The 20,297-nt window shown below is 39.0% G+C and overlaps 1 protein-coding gene across 1 annotated transcript in view; it reads right to left on the bottom strand.

The window, feature by feature from the left end:
* Positions 1-814: 814 nt before the first annotated feature.
* Positions 815-20,297, bottom strand: part of COL1A2 (collagen, type I, alpha 2) — a 40,184-nt gene continuing 20,701 nt past the window's right edge. Inside the window, exons 27-52 of the mRNA XM_009994908.1 lie at positions 19,637-19,690; positions 19,457-19,510; positions 19,304-19,357; positions 18,466-18,510; positions 16,266-16,364; positions 15,441-15,548; positions 14,304-14,357; positions 13,713-13,766; positions 13,077-13,130; positions 12,914-12,967; positions 12,704-12,811; positions 11,701-11,754; positions 11,554-11,607; positions 10,487-10,648; positions 9,016-9,123; positions 8,528-8,635; positions 6,804-6,857; positions 6,603-6,710; positions 6,359-6,412; positions 5,866-5,973; positions 5,168-5,221; positions 4,935-5,042; positions 4,285-4,531; positions 3,667-3,857; positions 2,335-2,577; positions 815-1,736 (exon numbers count right to left, since the gene is read on the bottom strand). Coding sequence (XP_009993210.1) covers positions 1,590-1,736; positions 2,335-2,577; positions 3,667-3,857; positions 4,285-4,531; positions 4,935-5,042; positions 5,168-5,221; positions 5,866-5,973; positions 6,359-6,412; positions 6,603-6,710; positions 6,804-6,857; positions 8,528-8,635; positions 9,016-9,123; positions 10,487-10,648; positions 11,554-11,607; positions 11,701-11,754; positions 12,704-12,811; positions 12,914-12,967; positions 13,077-13,130; positions 13,713-13,766; positions 14,304-14,357; positions 15,441-15,548; positions 16,266-16,364; positions 18,466-18,510; positions 19,304-19,357; positions 19,457-19,510; positions 19,637-19,690 — 2,538 coding nt within the window. The 3' untranslated portion in view covers positions 815-1,589. The remainder of the gene's footprint in view (positions 1,737-2,334; positions 2,578-3,666; positions 3,858-4,284; positions 4,532-4,934; positions 5,043-5,167; positions 5,222-5,865; positions 5,974-6,358; positions 6,413-6,602; positions 6,711-6,803; positions 6,858-8,527; positions 8,636-9,015; positions 9,124-10,486; positions 10,649-11,553; positions 11,608-11,700; positions 11,755-12,703; positions 12,812-12,913; positions 12,968-13,076; positions 13,131-13,712; positions 13,767-14,303; positions 14,358-15,440; positions 15,549-16,265; positions 16,365-18,465; positions 18,511-19,303; positions 19,358-19,456; positions 19,511-19,636; positions 19,691-20,297) is intronic.

Genomic DNA, 20,297 nt, shown 5'->3' with positions numbered 1-20,297 from the left:
GGCCCCTTCTGGTTTTTTTATTCTTGCTTCCCCTGGGGGGTTCCTGCTGCCCGAGCCTGTCTCACCTTTCCTCTTACCTGCTTTTGTGGTTGTCCTCATGGTCCTTCATGTGTTCTTCCAAGCACCTTCCCAAAACCAAATCCACGGCTGTTGAAATTGCAGTTAATTTAGGGCTTTCAGAAAAGCACTGTATGATAGCAGACTTAAAAAGCCTCAGATAAGATCAATCTTTGCTTCTCATGGTGTTTTTGTGATAGTAAATGATTAAGGTTAGCAAAAGCAGATAGTTCTGTGTCTCATACAGAGCTGAATTAACTATAAGGGTCTAACAAACCCTGATCTTCATAAAACAGCTAATGTTAGAGATTCCTCTCATGGACTTCTGCACATCATTTCAAAGCAGACAACGCGGTTCTGCCAATTCTGGCACAGCATCAGCCAGCACAGCTCTCTTAACACCAAGGAGCTTGCTCTCTTCAAGTGTAAGACAGAAACCTCATTTTCTTTCTTTTGGCCGTTAATCCTGCTTAGCATTTGGAAAAGAGGAATTAATTATTTCTGCTTTTGAACTTCTCGTACTATCTGCATGGAGTTACTGAGTTTCTTGGCTTTTCAAAAGGTGACGTTGAAATGATGAAGAGTTGAATAGCCAGTCACACCTATAAGACACTTGTAGGCAGACTTGGAATGCTCTAAGCAAACGTTTTACAGCAATGGGCTAAGATAGTTGCAGCAATGCAAACATATTGTGAATTCTGGGTATGAGTATCTGCCAGTGCCTCTAAGCAAGTAACTTAACTCATTAAATAGTTTCTTTTGGAACACTGGACATGCTTTATTTATTTTTTTCACAATTTATTTAAACATCTCACATATACAAAATACATTTTCTTTTTTTTTGAGAAATGATTTTTTTTTTTTTACCCATTGTAGAAGATGGAAATGAGATTTGAAAGCAGGAGCACCTGATTTTGGAGGAAAAGGACAAAAACAGGGAAAAAATGATCCACATGCTTAAGCTGCGGGTGAGAAAGGACATTCCAAGTTTTGAGACAGACTTCAAAGAAACAGCAAAGTGATACCTTAAATGCTGCTAGCACCATCGAAGTTCAAGTATTGGAAAGATACTCTGTAATAATGCAATTAGTACCACTGTATTTTGAGTGGAACTGGAAGTACCTCAGATCGTATGGAGAAGTACCTACAAAAGATGTGGAACACGCTTATTTAGTGTATGAGGTAGTTTAAACCTTTGGAAGTCACGGTTTTAAACTTCCTCTGTGGAAGATATTCAAAGGCCACAAGTGGTGCAAACTTTCATGATTTTTTATTTTGTTTTTGTTTGGTTTTTTTCTTTACAAAGGTTGACATTTCCCAAAGCAAGGTGTTAAATCTTGAAAGACTTCCAAGTCCTTTTGGGGCTGTATTAAATTTCATTGCACAATGCTCCAATCAATTCTTCTCCTTCTCTTTTGCCCAGAGTTTAAGCACGTAGATGAACAGAAGAAATGGAAGGAGTCAGCTTTCATTTATAAAAAGAAATGACAAGAGAATAATTTGGGAGAGGCTTTAAGTTAATTTTAGTTCATTCATTTGAAACAGACTGGGCCAATGTCCAAACCGAATTCTTGGTCAGCGCCGCCAATATCCAAAGTTGCAATGTCAAGGATGGGCAAGCGAGATGGTTTATTTGTTCTGTACTCAATGATTGTTTTGCCCCACTGGTTGTTCTTTTTCTGCAAGAGAAAATCCATTGCAATTGTTATTCCATTGTTCATAGCACTGAGAATTGTTTCACCTGAATGGGTAATTTCTGAAAGAATTTTATAAGAATTTTGCTGCCATTGTTTACAAATCAGAAACCCAACTATCAGATATGCAACTATTTAGATCTCTAATACAGAGATAACATTTACTTTAATCTCCTAAAGTCGGGTGCTTTACATAAACTACCATATTATTTACACTGACGTTAAGTCCCTAGAGAAGCCTGTCTGAGTTTTTCAGGAGTTAAAAATCCTGCCCCTTCTACAGCTTCTGCAGGATTTTCTCATAAGTCTTCAGCTTACAAAGAATTAGGGTCTGGTTCCTCTGAAAAGCTTTTTTTTTTGCTTTTTGCCATGTTGCACAGCACAAGGTAGGCTTTGTTTGTACTCTAGGCTTTCCCATTTGTTACAGGTCTAGCAGAGTTAGTTTTGTAGGATATTTTTCTTCACTGCATAAAATTTTTGCGGTCTGACCGCTAATCTAATTCTAAATCAAAGCCCAACTCTGTCCCTTATCATGTGTTTAAGCATGGGCAGTCATGATGCCCATGGTTTCTGTGTTACTTACAGAGCAGCCATCCACAAGGACACTGAAAGTGAATCTGCTGTTGCCTTCAGCTCGTAGTTCAACATCATTGGATCCCTGCAGTATAACAGCCTTTTTAAGGTTGCCAGTTTCCTCATCCATGTAGGCAATGCTGTTCTTGCAGTGGTAGGTGATGTTCTGGGAGGCATGGTTGGCCAGCAGACGCATGAAGGCAAGTTGGGTGGCCATATCCTTTGAGGTCACTCCTTCATCATTGTATTCAAACTGAAAAGCAAAGGAACCCAGTCAGTTCTGTTGCTGGGGAAAGGTGGATGTTTGTGATGGAAGTATGTGATATTTGCTCTAGGAGCATTTAAAAAAGAAATCACAGATGTCTGCAATCACTTACCTGTTGCAAATAAAAAGCATCAAATAAAACTAGTAGGAGGGAGGGTGAAAATGAGACATGAGTGGATGCAGCTAAATTGTAGAAGTCTGTTCCAAGATAGGATGTTAACAGTTTATATGGATTCAAAACCAAGATCAGACAAGTTCAAGAACAAGTTCCAGAGATACACAGAAACAATGCCTGTCTCAAGAAAACCCTGGATAACTATTTTATTTTTAATCTAATAGATAGAATAGTGTCTATGGATATTCCAAATGTTTACTTCATTCTTCTATTCTTGTACAGAATCTACTTTTAGCCACTTCAAGAAACAGGACCAGACTACCCTGGACCCTTGTGTGATCAATCTTATCTTCTTAAACATCTTGGACACTGTGATTTCATCATAAGATCAACTCAATTTAATTTAAGGATTATGTAATTAGACCTCATTAGCTGAACAAAACAGATTTATTTGCAATTGGCTGGTACGGTGTCTAGCATGCAAGCAGATGTATTTCTTGTTTTTACTGACACTGGCAATTCTGGATGTTACAGTGGCATAAACTAAGCCTCTGTGATGTGTAATATAAAGATCTTTCCAGGAATAACATCATATGTAAAAAAAACCCCTCAGTTAAAAAAAATAATAAATATTTTTCCTATTTTTTCAGACATTTTCTGGATTGTCTTTATACTAATGGACCATATTCCAGTCCAGACCTCCTTTGGCAGTAGCCATTAGTCATGCTGAATTGATTATTTGCAGACATCAAGAAAAATGAGAAAAATACTGAAGAATCATTTTAGCAAATTGTGATCCAACCTAGAACTGGACCTCTGTCCCTTTTAGATAAAAGGTAGTTCCCATTTTCATACTTCTCCTCTAAGAGTTTAATTTATGTGTTTGCTTGCTGAGAGTCAGTGAATTGGGAACTCTCAAGACAGCACTGCAGGAAACAATCATCCTGCCATACATCACTTACCTGGGTGCCACCATTGATAGTTTCACCAAACCAGACGTACTTCCTGTCCTTGGCGTTCTTGTTGACATACCAGTTCTTAGTGGGAATACTGGCAGGGTTGGCATGGATGCAAGTCTCACCAGTGGCAAAGTTACAGTATACTTTAATGGCATCTGCAGAGCAGCCTTGGTTAGGATCAATCCAGTAGAAGCCTGCCATTGAGGAAAGAAATGTGAACAATAGTTCACTCAGACCAAGATCTGCATTCAGTTTATATTTGCTTGTTCAATATAGGAACTCAGAGAGGTTATAAGTATCACAACTAGGTACAATATTAAGGTGATAAATGTGATATAAATTAATATTTTAGATTTTTAATGTGTAATAAACTGTATTTGAAGGCTAGGGTTAAGTGTTTTTGTATTATTTTTTAAAACTATTGCAAGAATTGCACAACAATAGCTATGAAGAGCTTTTCAGAATGTCCTTGTATCTATTTTCAGAGGAGGCAGAGAGAACCTCTTCACTGGTCATTTAGTATTTTCACTGGGTGGCCAAGGAAACTAATAATCAAAGAAAATAAGCAAGCTGGAAGTACTTCCCAGAGCTAGAGAGGGTAAATATCTGGCACTACCATACCGCTGCTCCATTCTGGGTGGCTCAGTCTGAGGTCACGGCAGGTGCGAGCTGGGTTCTTTCTGGAGCCTTCTGGGGTCAGCAGGGTCTCAATTTGGTTGTTCAGTGTTTTCAGAGTAGCATCAACTTCATAATCCTTGGGTCTGAGAGAAGGCTGATCAGCCCGGTAGTATTCTGCATCAAAGCCAACTTCATATCCACCACCATTGGGGCCAGGGGGGCCAGGGGGACCAGGAGGACCAGGGGGACCCTAAAGTTTTTCAAAAGGAAAAGACAAGAAGCTTTCTGTTATACATATGGTTCCCTCAAATAAATGCTTCCACACATGCATAGTCCTACTTAACTCCTAGAACCCTCAGGTCTGAGCTGCCCTGGGGTGACTACTATGGGCTCAAGCAGTAGGAGATGTGCAGGGTAGGACTATCACATCTTCTTTGTGTATTGGCTGCCTGGCCATAAGGAACAAGTAAGGACCTCAGGTTTAGGTCTATTAGGGAAAAGTTTAATGTTAAGTAACAGCAGATATTAGAAGTCTTTCTGTTGTTGTTAATAGAGAAAATCACATATTTTCCTAAACTGCTAGGCTTTTGAAGTATTTTCTTGTAACTGCAAAATAGATGTGTTAAATTAAAAAAATAATAAGTTATACTCACAGCAGGGCCTTGGCTACCATGAGAGCCACGCACACCAGCAGGACCAATAGGTCCAGGGAGACCATTGCGACCATCTTTACCAGGAGGACCAGAGGGACCAGGTGGACCCTAAAAGGAAACTCAAACAGTTTAACAACAGTAGAAAACACTACAATGATATAAATGAGAGTGCACATATTTATTGCAGAAAAGGGATGGGAGAGTCATTTGAATATGTTATTAAATTCACATACCCTTGGGCCAGCAGGGCCGTTGTTACCAGGAGGACCTTGATCACCATGTTGACCCTGTTGGGAAAGAGACATACATAGTCACAAAAAAACACAGTGGCACACATTTTTATTAGCATGATTGGAGAGGGAGCTATAGTTGGCAGGTGTATTTGGGCTCAGAGAATGGGAATCTAGGGCTAATGGCATTTATTAATAGTGTGGAAGTATATAACGCCTGCTTTGGGGAAGGTGGAGAGGGAGCTTAATGAAGTATTTAAGGGGACAACCTATAAAAGTCTTTATTCAGATTTGCAGAGAAGGCTTTAAAATAGAAGCCAGAATTTCTAAAGGGGACACCAGAGTTCATAGGGAAGCAAATCTACAAGTTACTTCTACTTCTTTGTGATACAAAGACTTTACAATTTCCAGCCAAAATAAGAAACAATAATAAAACAAAGGCAGAGCCAAATGCTTGTCAAGTTTCAGGGCAACAGTGGTACTCACAGTTTTAAAGCCAACTATTAATGGCAATATCAACAGTTGGCATTTTATGTGAAGAACACTGAGTGTTAAAGAGAATCTTATGGCTTTGGAAAGATGATGCAGAATGGAGTGCATGGTATTAACCTGCTGGGTTGTGTATATGTAATTCCTCTCCAGAGTAACCAGTTTCCTTTTATTATTCTTTATATTCAAAATACTGAAAATCATTTACTTACAGCAAGACCAGGAAGTCCCTGCAATCCATTGTGTCCCTTCAGCCCAGGCAGACCTCTAGGCCCCTTATCACCAGGCAGACCTTTCTCACCACGTGGACCTTGTGGGCCCTAGGAAGGGATACAGGTGTCAGAGGAATAAAATAGAAAGCTTCAGGTATATACTACTGTCAAAGCAAGAATGAAGCATAAGAATTCTACATTATGCCATACATATCAGGTTGCCCCTGATATATACGTGTGCATATATGTATATACAGATACATATATAGAGTGCACCCTGTTCACACACCCAGAAAGAGAGTCAATCCCAAAAGCTTGAGGATTGCTCCCATAAGAGAGAATGCTGATTGAGATTTTAGGTCTATAAATATTTGTAGCTCCCCAAACACTACTCTTTGAGCCCGTATTTTGGTCACAACCACGGGTCCCTATTAATAAAACATGTTTTTTCTTCTTGCGTCGACTTGGTAATGTATTTAGAAATCAGACTTACAGCAAGACCTCTTGGACCAAAAGCACCAGCAGGACCGACAGCACCAGCAGGACCCTGAAACAGGAACAGAAAACATATGTCACTGCTGTGTGTTATAGCTAATGCAGGTTCCATGCTCAACACACTTCCACAGAAAACAAAGTAATGATCTAGATACTGCAGCAGTTTGATGTGTAGTATAGATATACGATGAACAGATATTAGTCCTGTTTTAATTTTTAAAAAAGGGGTTTCATCAACTTACAGGCTCACCACGGTTTCCAGGCTTTCCAGAAGGACCGACTTGGCCATGAGGACCAGGAGCACCCAGAGCACCACTGGGACCAGGGTTACCAGGAGCACCACGCTCACCCTGGGAACAACGGAATGCAAAAAGACAGTGTGTTACTACTGACTTACACATATTGGAATATTTCTTCCATTATTATGAAATAAAAGAAGTTACCTTGAAACCAGGAGCACCATCACGGCCTGGAGGACCATCATTTCCAGGATTACCCTGTGAAAATACCATGAAAAAGCATTAAATTCCATCAGCCTTCATCTCACACGGAACAGTGTCAGTCTAATTGCTTCCAATGACCATAAGAAGACATTGAGATGGGACAGCATAAATCTTGAAGATAAAAAACTCTTCCTTATAGATACCACCTTCAAATCTCTTAAATATATTAATGTTCTCAAAGTAATAAGAGAGTCTTTTCAAATTTTTTTTGTTTTACAAATTAAGTATAGAAGAAAATTACTGGGCTTTGCAGCATTTCTCTAAATAAAAAGGTCAGGGTGGTCTTCATCTAGCTTGGACTCTTGTAAAACTGGGACCTCCTTTTTAGAAGAAAATGCCAGTGGTGAAAAAAGTCACAGCTAAATTGCTTTGCTGTGGTACTTCACAAGTTTAAATGTCTTTCTTTGTGAATATTAATTTCACTTCAACTGTTTCACTGTGTACATTTGAAAACTTTTTTCATTCAGAAAATTCCCATGGAACAGAAAATGTATTTCTTTGTAATATTATGAAATAAAATTACTATTCTCTGATCTCTTTGAGATACCAGAAATTTTCTATTCAATAAATGACTTGCAGGAGTCCTGTATTAGCAATGTTTCTCATTATCAAATAAGCTTCCCTGATAAGGCCCAAAGAAAGCTCTATATAGTTATCCTTACAGGAAACAAGATAACATGTTAACACTTTAACTGTTCTTAAGGTGTAAGTGAAGTACAGCCCCTGTATGGACACCCTTCTTAAAGGTGAACTACTAACTTGGATGATTAAATTGGACGGATAAGTTTATTTCCTGCTCTATGAAGAACTGGGAGCAGGGTCCTGTCCTCCAAGTAATCCTCCATAAGGCAGGGCATTAGAGGGAGCAATTTGTTCCACTCCAGTATTCCTACATTCCCCCTTCTGCACAAGACTTGGGTCCTTCATTGTGTCTTAACCTGCTCTGATCTCTGTAGTTCAGCAAGCAGTACCTGCCACACAGACCAGCATTTGTTCCATCATACTCTATGTCTTATGGTGAGGGAATGCATATTGGGAAACATTACCTAACTCAGCTACAATGTTAGAGTGTATTTGTTTTTTAGGACTCCAAAAGAGATTTGAATGTTGCTCAAGTTCAGTAACTCTATTCCAACATCTTGCGTATGTGATTCATACGCCTTCTGAGTAGGCACTAAGTTAAAAACCACTTTGTCTTTAATACTACGAATCACTGTATCCCTCAAGTAAAAGTAGCTGCAATTTTTATATTTCCCTGAAAGGTATGTGTATTGCATCCAACACCATGCTTAAGAATATTTGCTGATAACAAGCCATCCTGATAGATTCTTCTCTATAGTCAAAAGGTTATCCTCTGGGATGTACTATTTTCCCCAGCTTCAACAAAGCAATCTTTTTCCCACCTCATCTTTCTTGGCAATTAATTCTGATAGTGACTTCAGGATGTATTTTAGACACAAGTTGTGCCTTGAAGAATTTGTCATCTAGCTGATGGTGAGAATTCCTGTCTATTTGAATTCTGCTGTAATTTTCCCTGAAGACACTGGAAAGTACAAGTTTGCTAGCAGAACAACCTCCATTTGTATCCACCTTTTCTGTGGATTTGTCTTCAGCTCAGAATAAAAAAAGAAACAATCCTGAGGAGGAAATAAGATGTAGCTTACATCACGACCAGCTTCACCAGGAGCACCATTTGGACCAGGAGAACCCACAGGACCAGAGGGACCACGGGCACCAGGAGGACCATGAACACCCAGGGGACCAGGTTCACCCTAATACAGGAACAGTGGTAACAAAATGTGACATTATAATACAACACAAACCAGTCTTACAAAGCTTTTGGCCTATATCTAAGAGAAACATTTCTCTGTAATCAATTCTGGAAGCAAAACAGATCCGGGAGACAATAAACTACCAAATATTATCTTAATTCTAAATTTTCTACCTCTTCTATCAGAAACCTCTGATGCCATTCAAAAACATGCCCACCTGCAGACACAAGTCTTGTTTCTTCTTCCACTGCCCTAAGCTTGTCAGGTCCATAACCTAACATCGGAATCTACATCTTGTTTTCCCTGTTTCCCTGAAGAGGTGCCTCAACTTTTTTCTTTACACCTATCTGTTTAAAGCAGTTTACTAGTCATATACTCACTGATGCTCCAGAGATGCCAGGAAGACCACGTTCTCCCCGAGAGCCAGGCAGACCAAGGATACCAGGGGCACCAAGAATACCCTGAGGACCTGGGGTACCAGGTGGACCCTATGATATAAAAAGAATATTATTTATATTAACAGAGAAAAAGTAAATTTTTATGGCCCTGCACATCTCTCATATGTTTAGCTCTGCGACAGTACCAACTGCTTTCCAAAGATCTCCATGTGTGCCAGTGCTAGTTCCTGCACAGAAAAGTTGTAACCAAGCTGTAGGACTTAAAACTCCAAAGCTAAAGGTCTGTAAGAATGTAATGCCAGTTATAGTCCCCTCACAACTGTTTTCCAGCAAAAATGCTGTTTCTGAAGAACAGTGTACACATGCTTTCATCCCTTCCTGCTCAATAACAGTGGGTGATGCATGAAAACTGGAGTATTCAGTACAGAGAAGATGACTGTGTAAGGGAATTCCATAGCAAAGAGACCGATCATCTGAGGCTGATCCTGAGACAGTCTTAGAAGAACTCTAGGTGGTAACTGAAATAATTAAACAACCCTTAGACTCTCTTAGATGCTCTCTTCTGAGCATCTGAATTGTAAAGGGTGTTCAGTGACTTTTTCAATTCCTTGAAATTTGAGCATTTGTTGCACTAAACTTGGCATAAGTAATCACCCTGACAGATTACCCTGAATTATTATCCTAATTTACAGCCAGGCCTACTAGTTCAGTTATGTTTTCCACAACTGGAATAAAATTAGAACATAAAAATTAGGAAAATCTATTGCTTTATACTGAATATTAAAATGCAAATTTTCAATTGTTACTTGCAAAACTTTAACATACATGTCTGACAATGATACTGAAGATTTCATTCTTCTGCAAGTTCTGCAGATCACAGAATAATTTTCTAGAAATTTTTGAGAAATGAGTGGTAATTCAAAAAAGCACATACTTCTGTAAGACAGAAATGTGTCTGACTTCAGAAAGTAATTCTGGATATGCAAGCTGCATAATTCTAAGCCATCGTAAGCCTTGCGTTCCCCACAAATTAGTTTCTGATGCAGCAATGAATTGAGACTCTTCTAAATGGATGTTCACATGTTCCTCCTTTTTCTACCCATGATGCTCCATTTCAGAGCAGGAGATTCACTTTCTCAGACCAAGTAATGATTTTTTCTGCAGTTAAGTTAGCCTTGTTGCTTTCACTTGGGCTACTTGCAGAGAAATATAATGAGAAAAAAAAAAAAAAGACTGAAAAAAACTGACCAGAGATCAGGTTCACTTTTTATGGCGTTTCTCACAAATGTCTACAAACAATTTCTTGAGTTGCAGTGAAACTTCTACTTAAAAGCTTTGCTACTTTTGTGGATAAAAGAGAAAAGCCCTTCACCAATACCAAAAGTATCTTAGAAGCCATAACATTTATGTGAAAATAAATACTTTAAATGAGATGTGATACTCAGTAACTTACAGCAGCACCAGCTTCTCCAGATGGACCCTTCTCACCAGCAAAGCCAGGTGGGCCAGCAATACCTGGTTCACCAGTACGGCCAACTGGACCAACATCACCACGTAGACCTCTAGGACCATCTTTGCCAGCTGGGCCAGGAGGACCAGGGGGACCACTGATGCCCTAGGAATGAGTATGAATATGATATCATTACAATACAGACCCATTAACTGGGGAGAACAGAAATAAGCATAGTTTTATTGTGCTTTACAATAAAGAGGTTATCATCAGTTGCTGTGAAGCAGTAACTTCTTTTGCTTTTGTTAGCAGTGGATAGCTGGAATCAGCAGAATTATTCAACTGAGAGATTTTATTCTTTTACTCAGTACAAATGAAAGTGGCAAAAATTGGAAGAAAAATACTGATTTGGCTCTGGAGACATTAACTGCAACTGTAAAATCTATGAGAAAAAAACTCTTCCAATTCAACAGGATTATTTACTTTGGATACTGGGACTTACAATATATTTAAATGTAAGGTATCTAGAGAAAGTGCTTTTTGGTAAAGATTGGAAACACCTTTGAAAAGAAAACTACATGTCAATTTGAAATTAAAATTTTTGGTTGAAAAATAGAGGAGCAGGGGTTCACATTCTGAAACACCATGAGAGATTGCCCTACCTGAGACAGGGGTTAGAACTCCAGATACTTTAGGAAGGGTGGACAGAAGATAGCCTTAACATTCATTTTCAGATAGGACGTGGCCTTCTTATTCCACTCGTAAGCAATGGCTATGCAATTACAGCGAACAAAAGCAAAAGAAACAGATTTTCACAAGTGGTTGGGCACCTCAAGATGCAGAGGGATGTTTTACAGACCGTAAAAAAACACAACCCAAACTAAATGCATAACTTTCCCTCTGCGATTTTACACAGTTAAGACTTTTTTTTTTTTTTTCTCATCCAGCCCTATAAGGATATCAGGTGATTCCAGTGCAGGTAGGATTTTGTTCATGTGACAAAAATTAGGATTATTCCCAATGCAACTTCTGAATTACCTCCCATTAGAACGTCTTCACTAGTTACTTACAGCAGGGCCAGGAGGACCAACTCTTCCAGCAGCACCAGGGAAACCAGTCATGCCCTAAAAATAAAAGTGAAAAGGAAGATTTGATTTAAAGGAAACAATGACTTAACCAAAAGTAACAATGTCAGTGCCAACAGCCTGAGAACTTACAGGAGGACCAGCATCACCACGAGGGCCAACAGGACCAGCAGCACCAGCAGGACCCTATGCATGAGGATTGACAAAACAGATGAATCAAAGATGGTTAATGTTCCCTATTTAGAATATGGGCTCAGCCTCACAAGATTTAAGGGTGATTTTATTTGTTACTTTAACAGGAAGAGGACTGGACCCAGAACCACAATTCCTGTCCTGACACCAGTGTAGTAAAATCTCACAGACATTTTAAATCAGTATTGTAAGGACTGTGCAGTTTTGCCTAAGGCCTTCATGATTCAAGTTAATTTGTCTTGCAAATGTGATGTGCACCTCAGTAAATCTGGAAGTAAAAATATGAAAGACATGGTAAAGCAAAGAACAGCAAGTCCTCTGTTTGCACCATATGACTAATAAAGCCATGGAGTGCCAGGGCCTGGTGTTGCTCTATTAGAAGCATACAGTACAAACCCCAGGCCATGTTATCTTGCAATGCTGAACAGTATGAGAAATACCAGAGCATCATTTCAACCAGTTCCCCAGTAATGGGCTGCATGCGTGTGAAGATGTATATACCTTTGGGTTATAAAGATCTTAGCACATGGAAAGCCTGTGTGCAAGTGGGTGCACATATGCTTCTGGATGACCGGGTCTGAAAGTCAGACAGCAACAGCACATCCTGTCTCTGAAGGGAAGACACCATAATCCTCAGCTCAGAATTTACCCACAATCACCCTCTGAATGGTTCAAGATAGACTGATTTTACTGATCTTCAGAGCAAGTTGAATTTTTTTTTTCCCTTCATTTTAGTTCCAGATTCACCATCTGAGCCCACATACATAGACTGAGAAAGCTTATATAATGTGTGAAAACCAGTATGATCACTTTCCTCACAGCCTACTCTGAAGTTTCATTTATTTTTTTAATTGCGCTTTCAAAATGTAAGGCCTTTAGGCTAGTGTATTGCTTACATAGCACAGTTAAGAACCATTATTGTACAAAGACACAGTTTACTTACTGGTGGCCCAGAAGCACCAATTGGGCCAATAGCACCTGTTGGTCCAGTTTCACCTTTAGGTCCTTTAGGTCCACGCTCTCCTTTAGCACCAGGCTGACCAGCTGCACCCTATGGGCAGAAAAACACACAGAAGAAGGAGTTGGAAAAGCATGCAAGTGAAACAGAGGAATGACATGGCATCAATAAAAGGCAAGTGCAAACAATACTCACAGGAGGACCAGCAAATCCACTAGGACCTACGGGACCAGGCTCACCACGTTCACCCTAAAGAGAGGACAAAGAAGAGAGGACTGGTTGGAATAGGCTTTAAAAGGGCATTTTTTCTGAATGTCAAGTCTTTGACACCAAAATAGTTGTAGGAGTTGCTACTTACAGGGATACCACGGGCACCAGCAGGACCAGCAGGACCAGCAGGACCTCCTTCACCCTAAAACAGATGGCATAAAACATTATGACACTGTGGGAAAAGGGCTCACTGCAGTCAGAACAAGGGTGATCTCAGCACAGTTGCACATAGCGGGTCACCTCACGTCTCCAACAGACAGGGTGTTACTGGACCCACCCTGTATTAACAACTTCTTACAATACTTGGATGGGATAAAGAATCATTCCGAGCTAATGTGTGGTTGTTCACCACTGTATCAAAGATGAAGAAGATAAAGATTCATCCAAAGATGGAGAAGATGAAGATCAGTCTCAACTGGGAAGAATTCAAACAAAGCCTAAATTGGAATCTTCTCCCCGTATAACCTACTGCCTTGTAGACGTGCATTCCTTCCCTGCCCTTTTAGGATTTTGCACCACACCTTTTAGGATTACAGCACCAGGTTTGGGGTGCTATGGTGAACTGCACTGAGTGGTTCTACAGTCCTAATAAAGCTTGCATCCCAAATCTAAAACTTGCAGCACTGGTGCACGCTAGAAAGATGGAATTGGTTTTTATGGAACTCCTCATCTTAAATGTTAATGTTAACACAAAAAAGACACTTTTATTCAAGAGTAAACTTACCCGATCACCAGCACCACCAGCAGGGCCAGGAGCACCAATAGCACCAGGGAGACCCTGTGGGTCAAGAGAGAGGTCATTTCTAACAAAATGTAGGCAGGAGTGACTACTTTTAATATTTTTTCTTTTTCCTCCTGAAGACAGGTGTGTAACTTTCTTCTAGCTGTTTTCAATCTAAAGGACACATGAATTTATAAAACAAAATCTATTCTGTTATTTTCCTTCCAAAGTATGAATTCTAGGACAGGCAGCCAAAATCTCAAATGAATGATAATTTTGTGTGAGTTTGCAGGGTGCCTTCAGAGTTAACTGTCCAGGCTGAACCCATGAAGTTAAACAGGATAATGTTACACTGAACAACTGTTACGATTTCTCTCCTGGTGTGCATGATAAGTTATATTTTTTTTTCTCTCTCCCCCCATATTCAAACATCCCTCAACATGGGGCAACAAAATAATCTTGCTTGTATAAAAAGTGAGCAGATATCAGAGGAAATGCAATTTAGTGGGAAATGTGAGTCCTGAGCATCCTTTTTAGACACTTAAGTTCTGATGTGTAGCAAGATAAACTCAAGCAGAACCAAAAGATACTTACACGAGCACCATCTCTTCCTGTTGCACCAGTATCACCTCTCAGACCTGGGGGACCCTAGAATACACACAGGGGGAAAAAAACCATGGTATTGGTAATGAATACAGTTGTTTCTATGACAAAAAGGCTTGAACTGTTTTCTGAGTATCCATGCACTTGTTGCATATCATATGAGATGTTTATCATGCTAGTTTGTTTGGGGAATGGCCTTTGATTATTATTTAATTTTTATTGCTGAGTATGTACGGACCTGAAAAGTCAGAGTTTGCAGACAAGGGGGACTGACCTGCTTTCCAGAATTATGAGCCTGCCTCTTTAGTGGGAAACCTATTTATTTTCCCTCTGGTATTAAGAATTTTGAATGGAATTAAAAACTCAAAACCAAGTTGATGTATATTCCAAATATGAATGTAAATCCCTGCTAAAAATTTATTTCAATCAAGAAATAACCATATGTAAAATTTTTTTTCAGGTATTCATGTTATACTTTCTGTTTCAGGCAGGAAAAGAACTGTTAAAAACAATATTGTCATATGAGTAGTCACATAAAATGCCATAGGTTTTGTTTAAGAAAGAGTTATATCCAGGCCACCAGTAAGGTAAAAAAATCAGACCAGTACTCTGTTACATTTTTATTATTTATTTTTTTTTAATACATCCTACTTTTCTGCATTGATCTGAATGTCAGTACCTAATGTTTTATAGAAAGTTGCAAGCAGTTTTCATCTTCGTTTCCTTACAGCTCCATTTATGCCAAATGACTACAGATTTTTGTAGTCAAAACAAACAAAGCAGTTCTAGAAATCTGTTTAGAATTCAAATAATGGATGGAAGAGAATATAGACTGAGATGTACATGACAGGATAAAAATAAATTGCATCGGTCATTTTATGGATAAAGCAGAGATAGCAACAGGACTTGCAACCTGACTTAAACCAATTCCAAAGACTGAGCAAAGACTGTCAGTCTGTTAGACCAACAAAACCTCTGCTTATTGACTACCAATGAGTAATCACATAAAACAGTTTTGCAGTAAATAAAAACAGAATTGGGGTAACCTGCAGGTTTTTTTCAATTAAATTCCAGCATCTCCCGAACCTGTGCATGCCATAACAAAACAGGTTAAACCATCCACCTCACCTTTTCACCCTTGCCTCCTGGAACACCAGCGACACCTCTCTCTCCTGGGATTCCACCAGAGCCAGCAGGACCAGGAGCACCAGCAGGACCAACGTTGCCAGGCTCACCCTATCAGAAACAGTGTATCGTGTAAGACAGGTCAAATAATTCACACAATTTGGAACAAAATTTTGCCATTACTACTTCACCTATCACTCTGCTTGCTTGTAAATAGTGTAACTAAGAGTATTTCATCTTAAACTGTTGTACTTATTTTACTCTTTCAGGTAGTGAAGATTCCAGACTCGAACACACTGATTCTGTGAGTTTTTAGGGTGACCCATATTCCAAAATAAACTTTTGTGGAAAGACTACCTACAAAAATCTTGAAAACTAAGACACATACTAGCACCAAGCCAATGTTATTTTGGTGGATGACAGTTCATTAGCGTGCTAATGTTTTGGGGAAAATATTGCTTACTAGACACAAGAACTTCCTGTGCATAAGTAGAGGTGGGTATAAATAGAAGTTGGCAGAATTTTGGTAAAAAATCTTAGACCCTATCTTAATACAGAATAATAGTATACTCAGCTGACAAGCTATATTCAAGCCGATTCCAAGCTGGAGTTCCCTTCCTGTCATCTATAAGTACTAAACACAAAAATCTTTAATGTTGGTACAGACTAGCTAGGATGGGGCTTTACCATTTGAAGAAATGACCAAGTGGCTATGCTGTATAGGTAACTAGCTGCTACCAGCAATCACTTATGCTCTTAGAAAAGAAAGTTTTGAATTGTCCTCATCAGGATTTGATAGTGAGGCAATGGCATCTGGAAAAGACATACCTTGTTGCCATCAGGGCCTGGTGGGCCAGCTGGACCACGGCTTCCAAGGGAACCAGCAGGACCAACAGCACCACTTTCACCAGGAGGACCACGTTCACCCTGCAGGAGACAGTTTTATTTGAGTTTTACTTGAATTGTTCTGTAGCTTAGTTGTTTAAAAGCACTAATAGTAGCAATGACAATGTGATGCACTTACAGCTGAATCACTGAGAACCATATTAGAATTGTGCAGGTATTATCTAAACTGGTAATGAGAATTGGCTCTAGTTTTGACACAAACACAGCAAAGTGAAGTACTAAAGTCTTGCATCATGGTAACAGCTGACAATCAAAGTACTTCTTGAACATGTGATTTGGCTACTGTGTTCATTCTGTTAAGTTGCTTGCCTTCTATTGCCAAATGGAGATTCTGATACCAATCTAAGGGCAGATAATGGATTCAAGTTAAACTAAAGCCATAGTAATTTACCAACAATTATTTTTACAGTGGAAAATGCCTGGTGAATATTGGAGAACAAAGATGACAGCTAAAGCATGCTAATGTGACCTGTACATTATAACAGGTTTAAGCATAAGTTCTGAAACAAAGGTCATCTGGAGACATGAAAGTAGTCAGAAGCTGGGCTTAAATGCACAATATATCTATCAAAGGTAGAAATATCAGTTTTACTAAAGGCATCTCAAAATATTTCAGTCTGATCAATCTGGACATCAGTGAATAATCTGATTAGGCATAATGGTGATTTTTAATGGTGATTTGGAGAATCTGGGAATTCAAATGAGAAGTATAATGTTCTATGAGAACTATAATGATAACTATAATGTGTATAATGAGATGTCTACATGTCTATAATGAGAACTATAATGTTCAGAAAACTGACTCAAAAAGAGGTACCACACTGCTGAAAGGCACCAATGATGCAGAGGGCAAACTTACAGTGTAGCAATATTCCCCAATTAATGTATCTTTTAATATTTTTTGCATATATTTTCTTTATGAGAGAGAGGCAGAAACGGAAGAAAAATATTTATGAAATATGCAGATATCACAAAGGTGGGAGATCCTACCAACAGGAAGAAAGGTTGGCATATTATACAGGAAGTGAATAACCTGCTGGATGGATGTCACAGCAGAAGTGGGACAATATTCAAGAATGCAAAAGTACCAGGCCATTTATTTAGGTAACAAAAATGAGTATTTGTGCTGTAAATTGGGGGTTTAACTGATCAAAATGACAGTAGAGGAAGGGAGATAGACAACAGCCAACAACATGATGAAGACATAAAAAAAGGCAAAAGTGATCAGGCACAAGCAGTGAGGTATTTTTAGGATGTTGTTTGGATAGATCAGCAAAATGGAAGTTTAAAGAGGGCATGGTTACCAATACAGCCTCAGAGAGCCTAAATAGGGGGAGGAAAAGTACTGTATAAACACATGGACATAACTGACAAGAGTGGATAGGAATATTTGTCATGCAAACACAGTCCAGAAGTCAGAAAAAAAGAGGAAGCAGTACAAGTAATTTAAATATCAACTCTCTTTATAGGGGGATTTGGAAAGCAGATAATTAATTGAGCATTTTATAAGCTGCTCATTGGTCTGCATAAATGGACCTTCACACAAAGGTCTCTACAGAAATTTCCTCACAGTGCAGGAATAAAATGAAGTAGGGGGCAGTATCTTCTAATGACTACTCCATTCTCTGGATTTAGCCCATTGTTTGTTCACAAAGACATTACAGGGGAGGTAGGAGCTGGCAAGCAATGGATGGTGTGGCTGATCTGGCCAGGGTAAGAAGGTCTGCACACAGGCACTGGAGATGGAAATTTTCAGGTGCACCAAGCTTCAGTGCAACATTATATGGTCAGTCTTTTGTCATCCACACTCTCATTGTAAGCTTCATTAATTAAAATATAATAATTAGATGAGCTCATCAGAACATCATTATTTGGGTACTATTCATATTGCTTATCCAGAAGTTTATAAACACTGGCATCTATTGGGTTATATAACCACGTATCATGACACATGCAAGGAGCAGAGAAAGTTCTCTTCCGCTCCTGGGAGTCTGTTGCAATATGTAGTATTCTGTAACTTATAGATCCTTTTCTCTTGTGAAACTTGGAAATGTGTATAGTTACTACTGTTATTGAACACATTATTAAGACAGTCTAATTAGATTTCAAATGAGTTACTCACTCTTGGGCCAGCAGGACCAGGGAGACCGAATTCACCATGAAGACCCTAGGAGGGAGTAAATGTATTGGTAAAGCTTATTTCTAAAGAAAACTTAGTACCTTAAATTGTGCTTTGTTTCTTAGCAGTAAATAGAAATGTTTCTCAAATTGCAGCAGCATGTTGAACACCTTCAGACTAGATCCAGTCTTTTAGATACACAGAAATAAACCCTTTTCATTTAGCTCTGCAATTTCTCAAAGCACACCTGAAAGAGTAATTTCTCAACTGAAGAAAGTGTTAGCTATTAAATTCCAAGCTCCCTTTTCAGGTACATGCAATGTAGACTCTTCTACAGTGACACTGAGGGATGTGACTACAAACTTTAAGGCTGGTTTTGACACACAGAATTACCTGAATTACCACTGAGCTACCTCAGTTGTATGCTGTTGTAAATTCACTGAACTCAACTGAGGTCAAAAGAAAACAATTGGTGTAATGCAGGTAAGATTGAAAGTTGAAGATTTCAAAAGAAATCTGAAGTAAAAAACTTTCCATGCACTGTCTTATCTTTTTTTCAGGGTGCAGATATTTTATTTCTGCTTAAGGTCTGAAAAGCAAAGGATTGGCTTTGCTCTGTTTTATAGCGAAACTTTGAAAAATGAAGTATGTTGCAAATTTCAATGGACCTTCTTCATTTGTGGCTAGTGTTAACAAAAGGAACTATTGAAATCTGCATACAACACAGTTTGCTTTCTGTTGGCAAACAGATCCAACAGGCTATTGCTTCACCACATGTGCAATTAGGAGACATTATGCTTATGCAATGCCAGCCCCTGCTTGTGGAGTATTTGTCACTCACCCTTTCGCCCGGTTTACCAGCTTCACCAGCTGGACCTGAGGGACCTGGCAGACCCTAAGTGTAAAGAAATAAGAATACAAATGAAGTTAAGGCAGAAGCACTTTCTGCTTTGTAAACCATAGATAAGATTAAGTACAGCACATAGCTACTTACCTGGAAGCCAGGAGGGCCAGCAGGACCTTGTTCACCCTTTCCACCTTGGTTGCCCTGGATGGAATGAAAAACAAGTGATTCACTTGGAAGGAGAAATACTGGAAAATGGATTTTAAAATGAGAGGTTCCATCAGTGAAAAGTACATCACCAATTGGATCTGTGTGGAGACTATTACTTACAGTGACTCCAGGAGGACCTTGAGCACCGTTGTTTCCCTCTGGACCAGGAGCACCCTATAAATGTGTTAAAGCAGAAAGCTGTTACCAAAGTTTTAAATTTTTAATGAATAATAACTCCCTAAAGTTATTCTGTGCCAAAAAAAAAAGGTCTCTGGCTGCATAATTGGAACTTAACTATTTACTTGTAAAATCTTCACTGTCAAAGGGTACTGAAGATGCTTACAATTTTAAATTGGTGATTGTTTTAGTTACTGCAGTACTAAGGAAACAAGTACTTAAGGAAACATCTTTAGGAATTACAGGCTATAGGAACCTTGCTGATGGCATTTTTCCCACAATCGACCAACTATTTCATCTCTTAAATGGAAGAATTATTGATTCAGCTATCAGTAAGAAGTTAAAAAATTTCAGGATAAATTAGAAGCCATACACCATCCTAAAGAATTTGCCTGGGGACTGCTAATTTTTCTTCTTCATAGGAAGCTAATACCTCGTAATTAACTACCCAATTAGTAGCCTAGAAGGGTAGGTTTTCAGTTGTCCCTTAAGTACCAGTTCCCATTTTCAAGAGGCTAGATGAATGCATTCCCACATGCTTTTCTATTTCATCATCTATTCATGCTTTCACAAGACAATGCTATCTTATTACAAGGGGTTTTAA

Source organism: Chaetura pelagica, unplaced genomic scaffold, assembly GCF_000747805.2.
Source record: "Chaetura pelagica isolate M959 unplaced genomic scaffold, ChaPel_1.0 scaffold12, whole genome shotgun sequence".
NCBI classification, from domain to species: domain Eukaryota; kingdom Metazoa; phylum Chordata; class Aves; order Apodiformes; family Apodidae; genus Chaetura; species Chaetura pelagica.
Note: the sequence above shows the minus strand (reverse complement) of the source record. Positions and strands in the feature narration are given on the sequence as shown.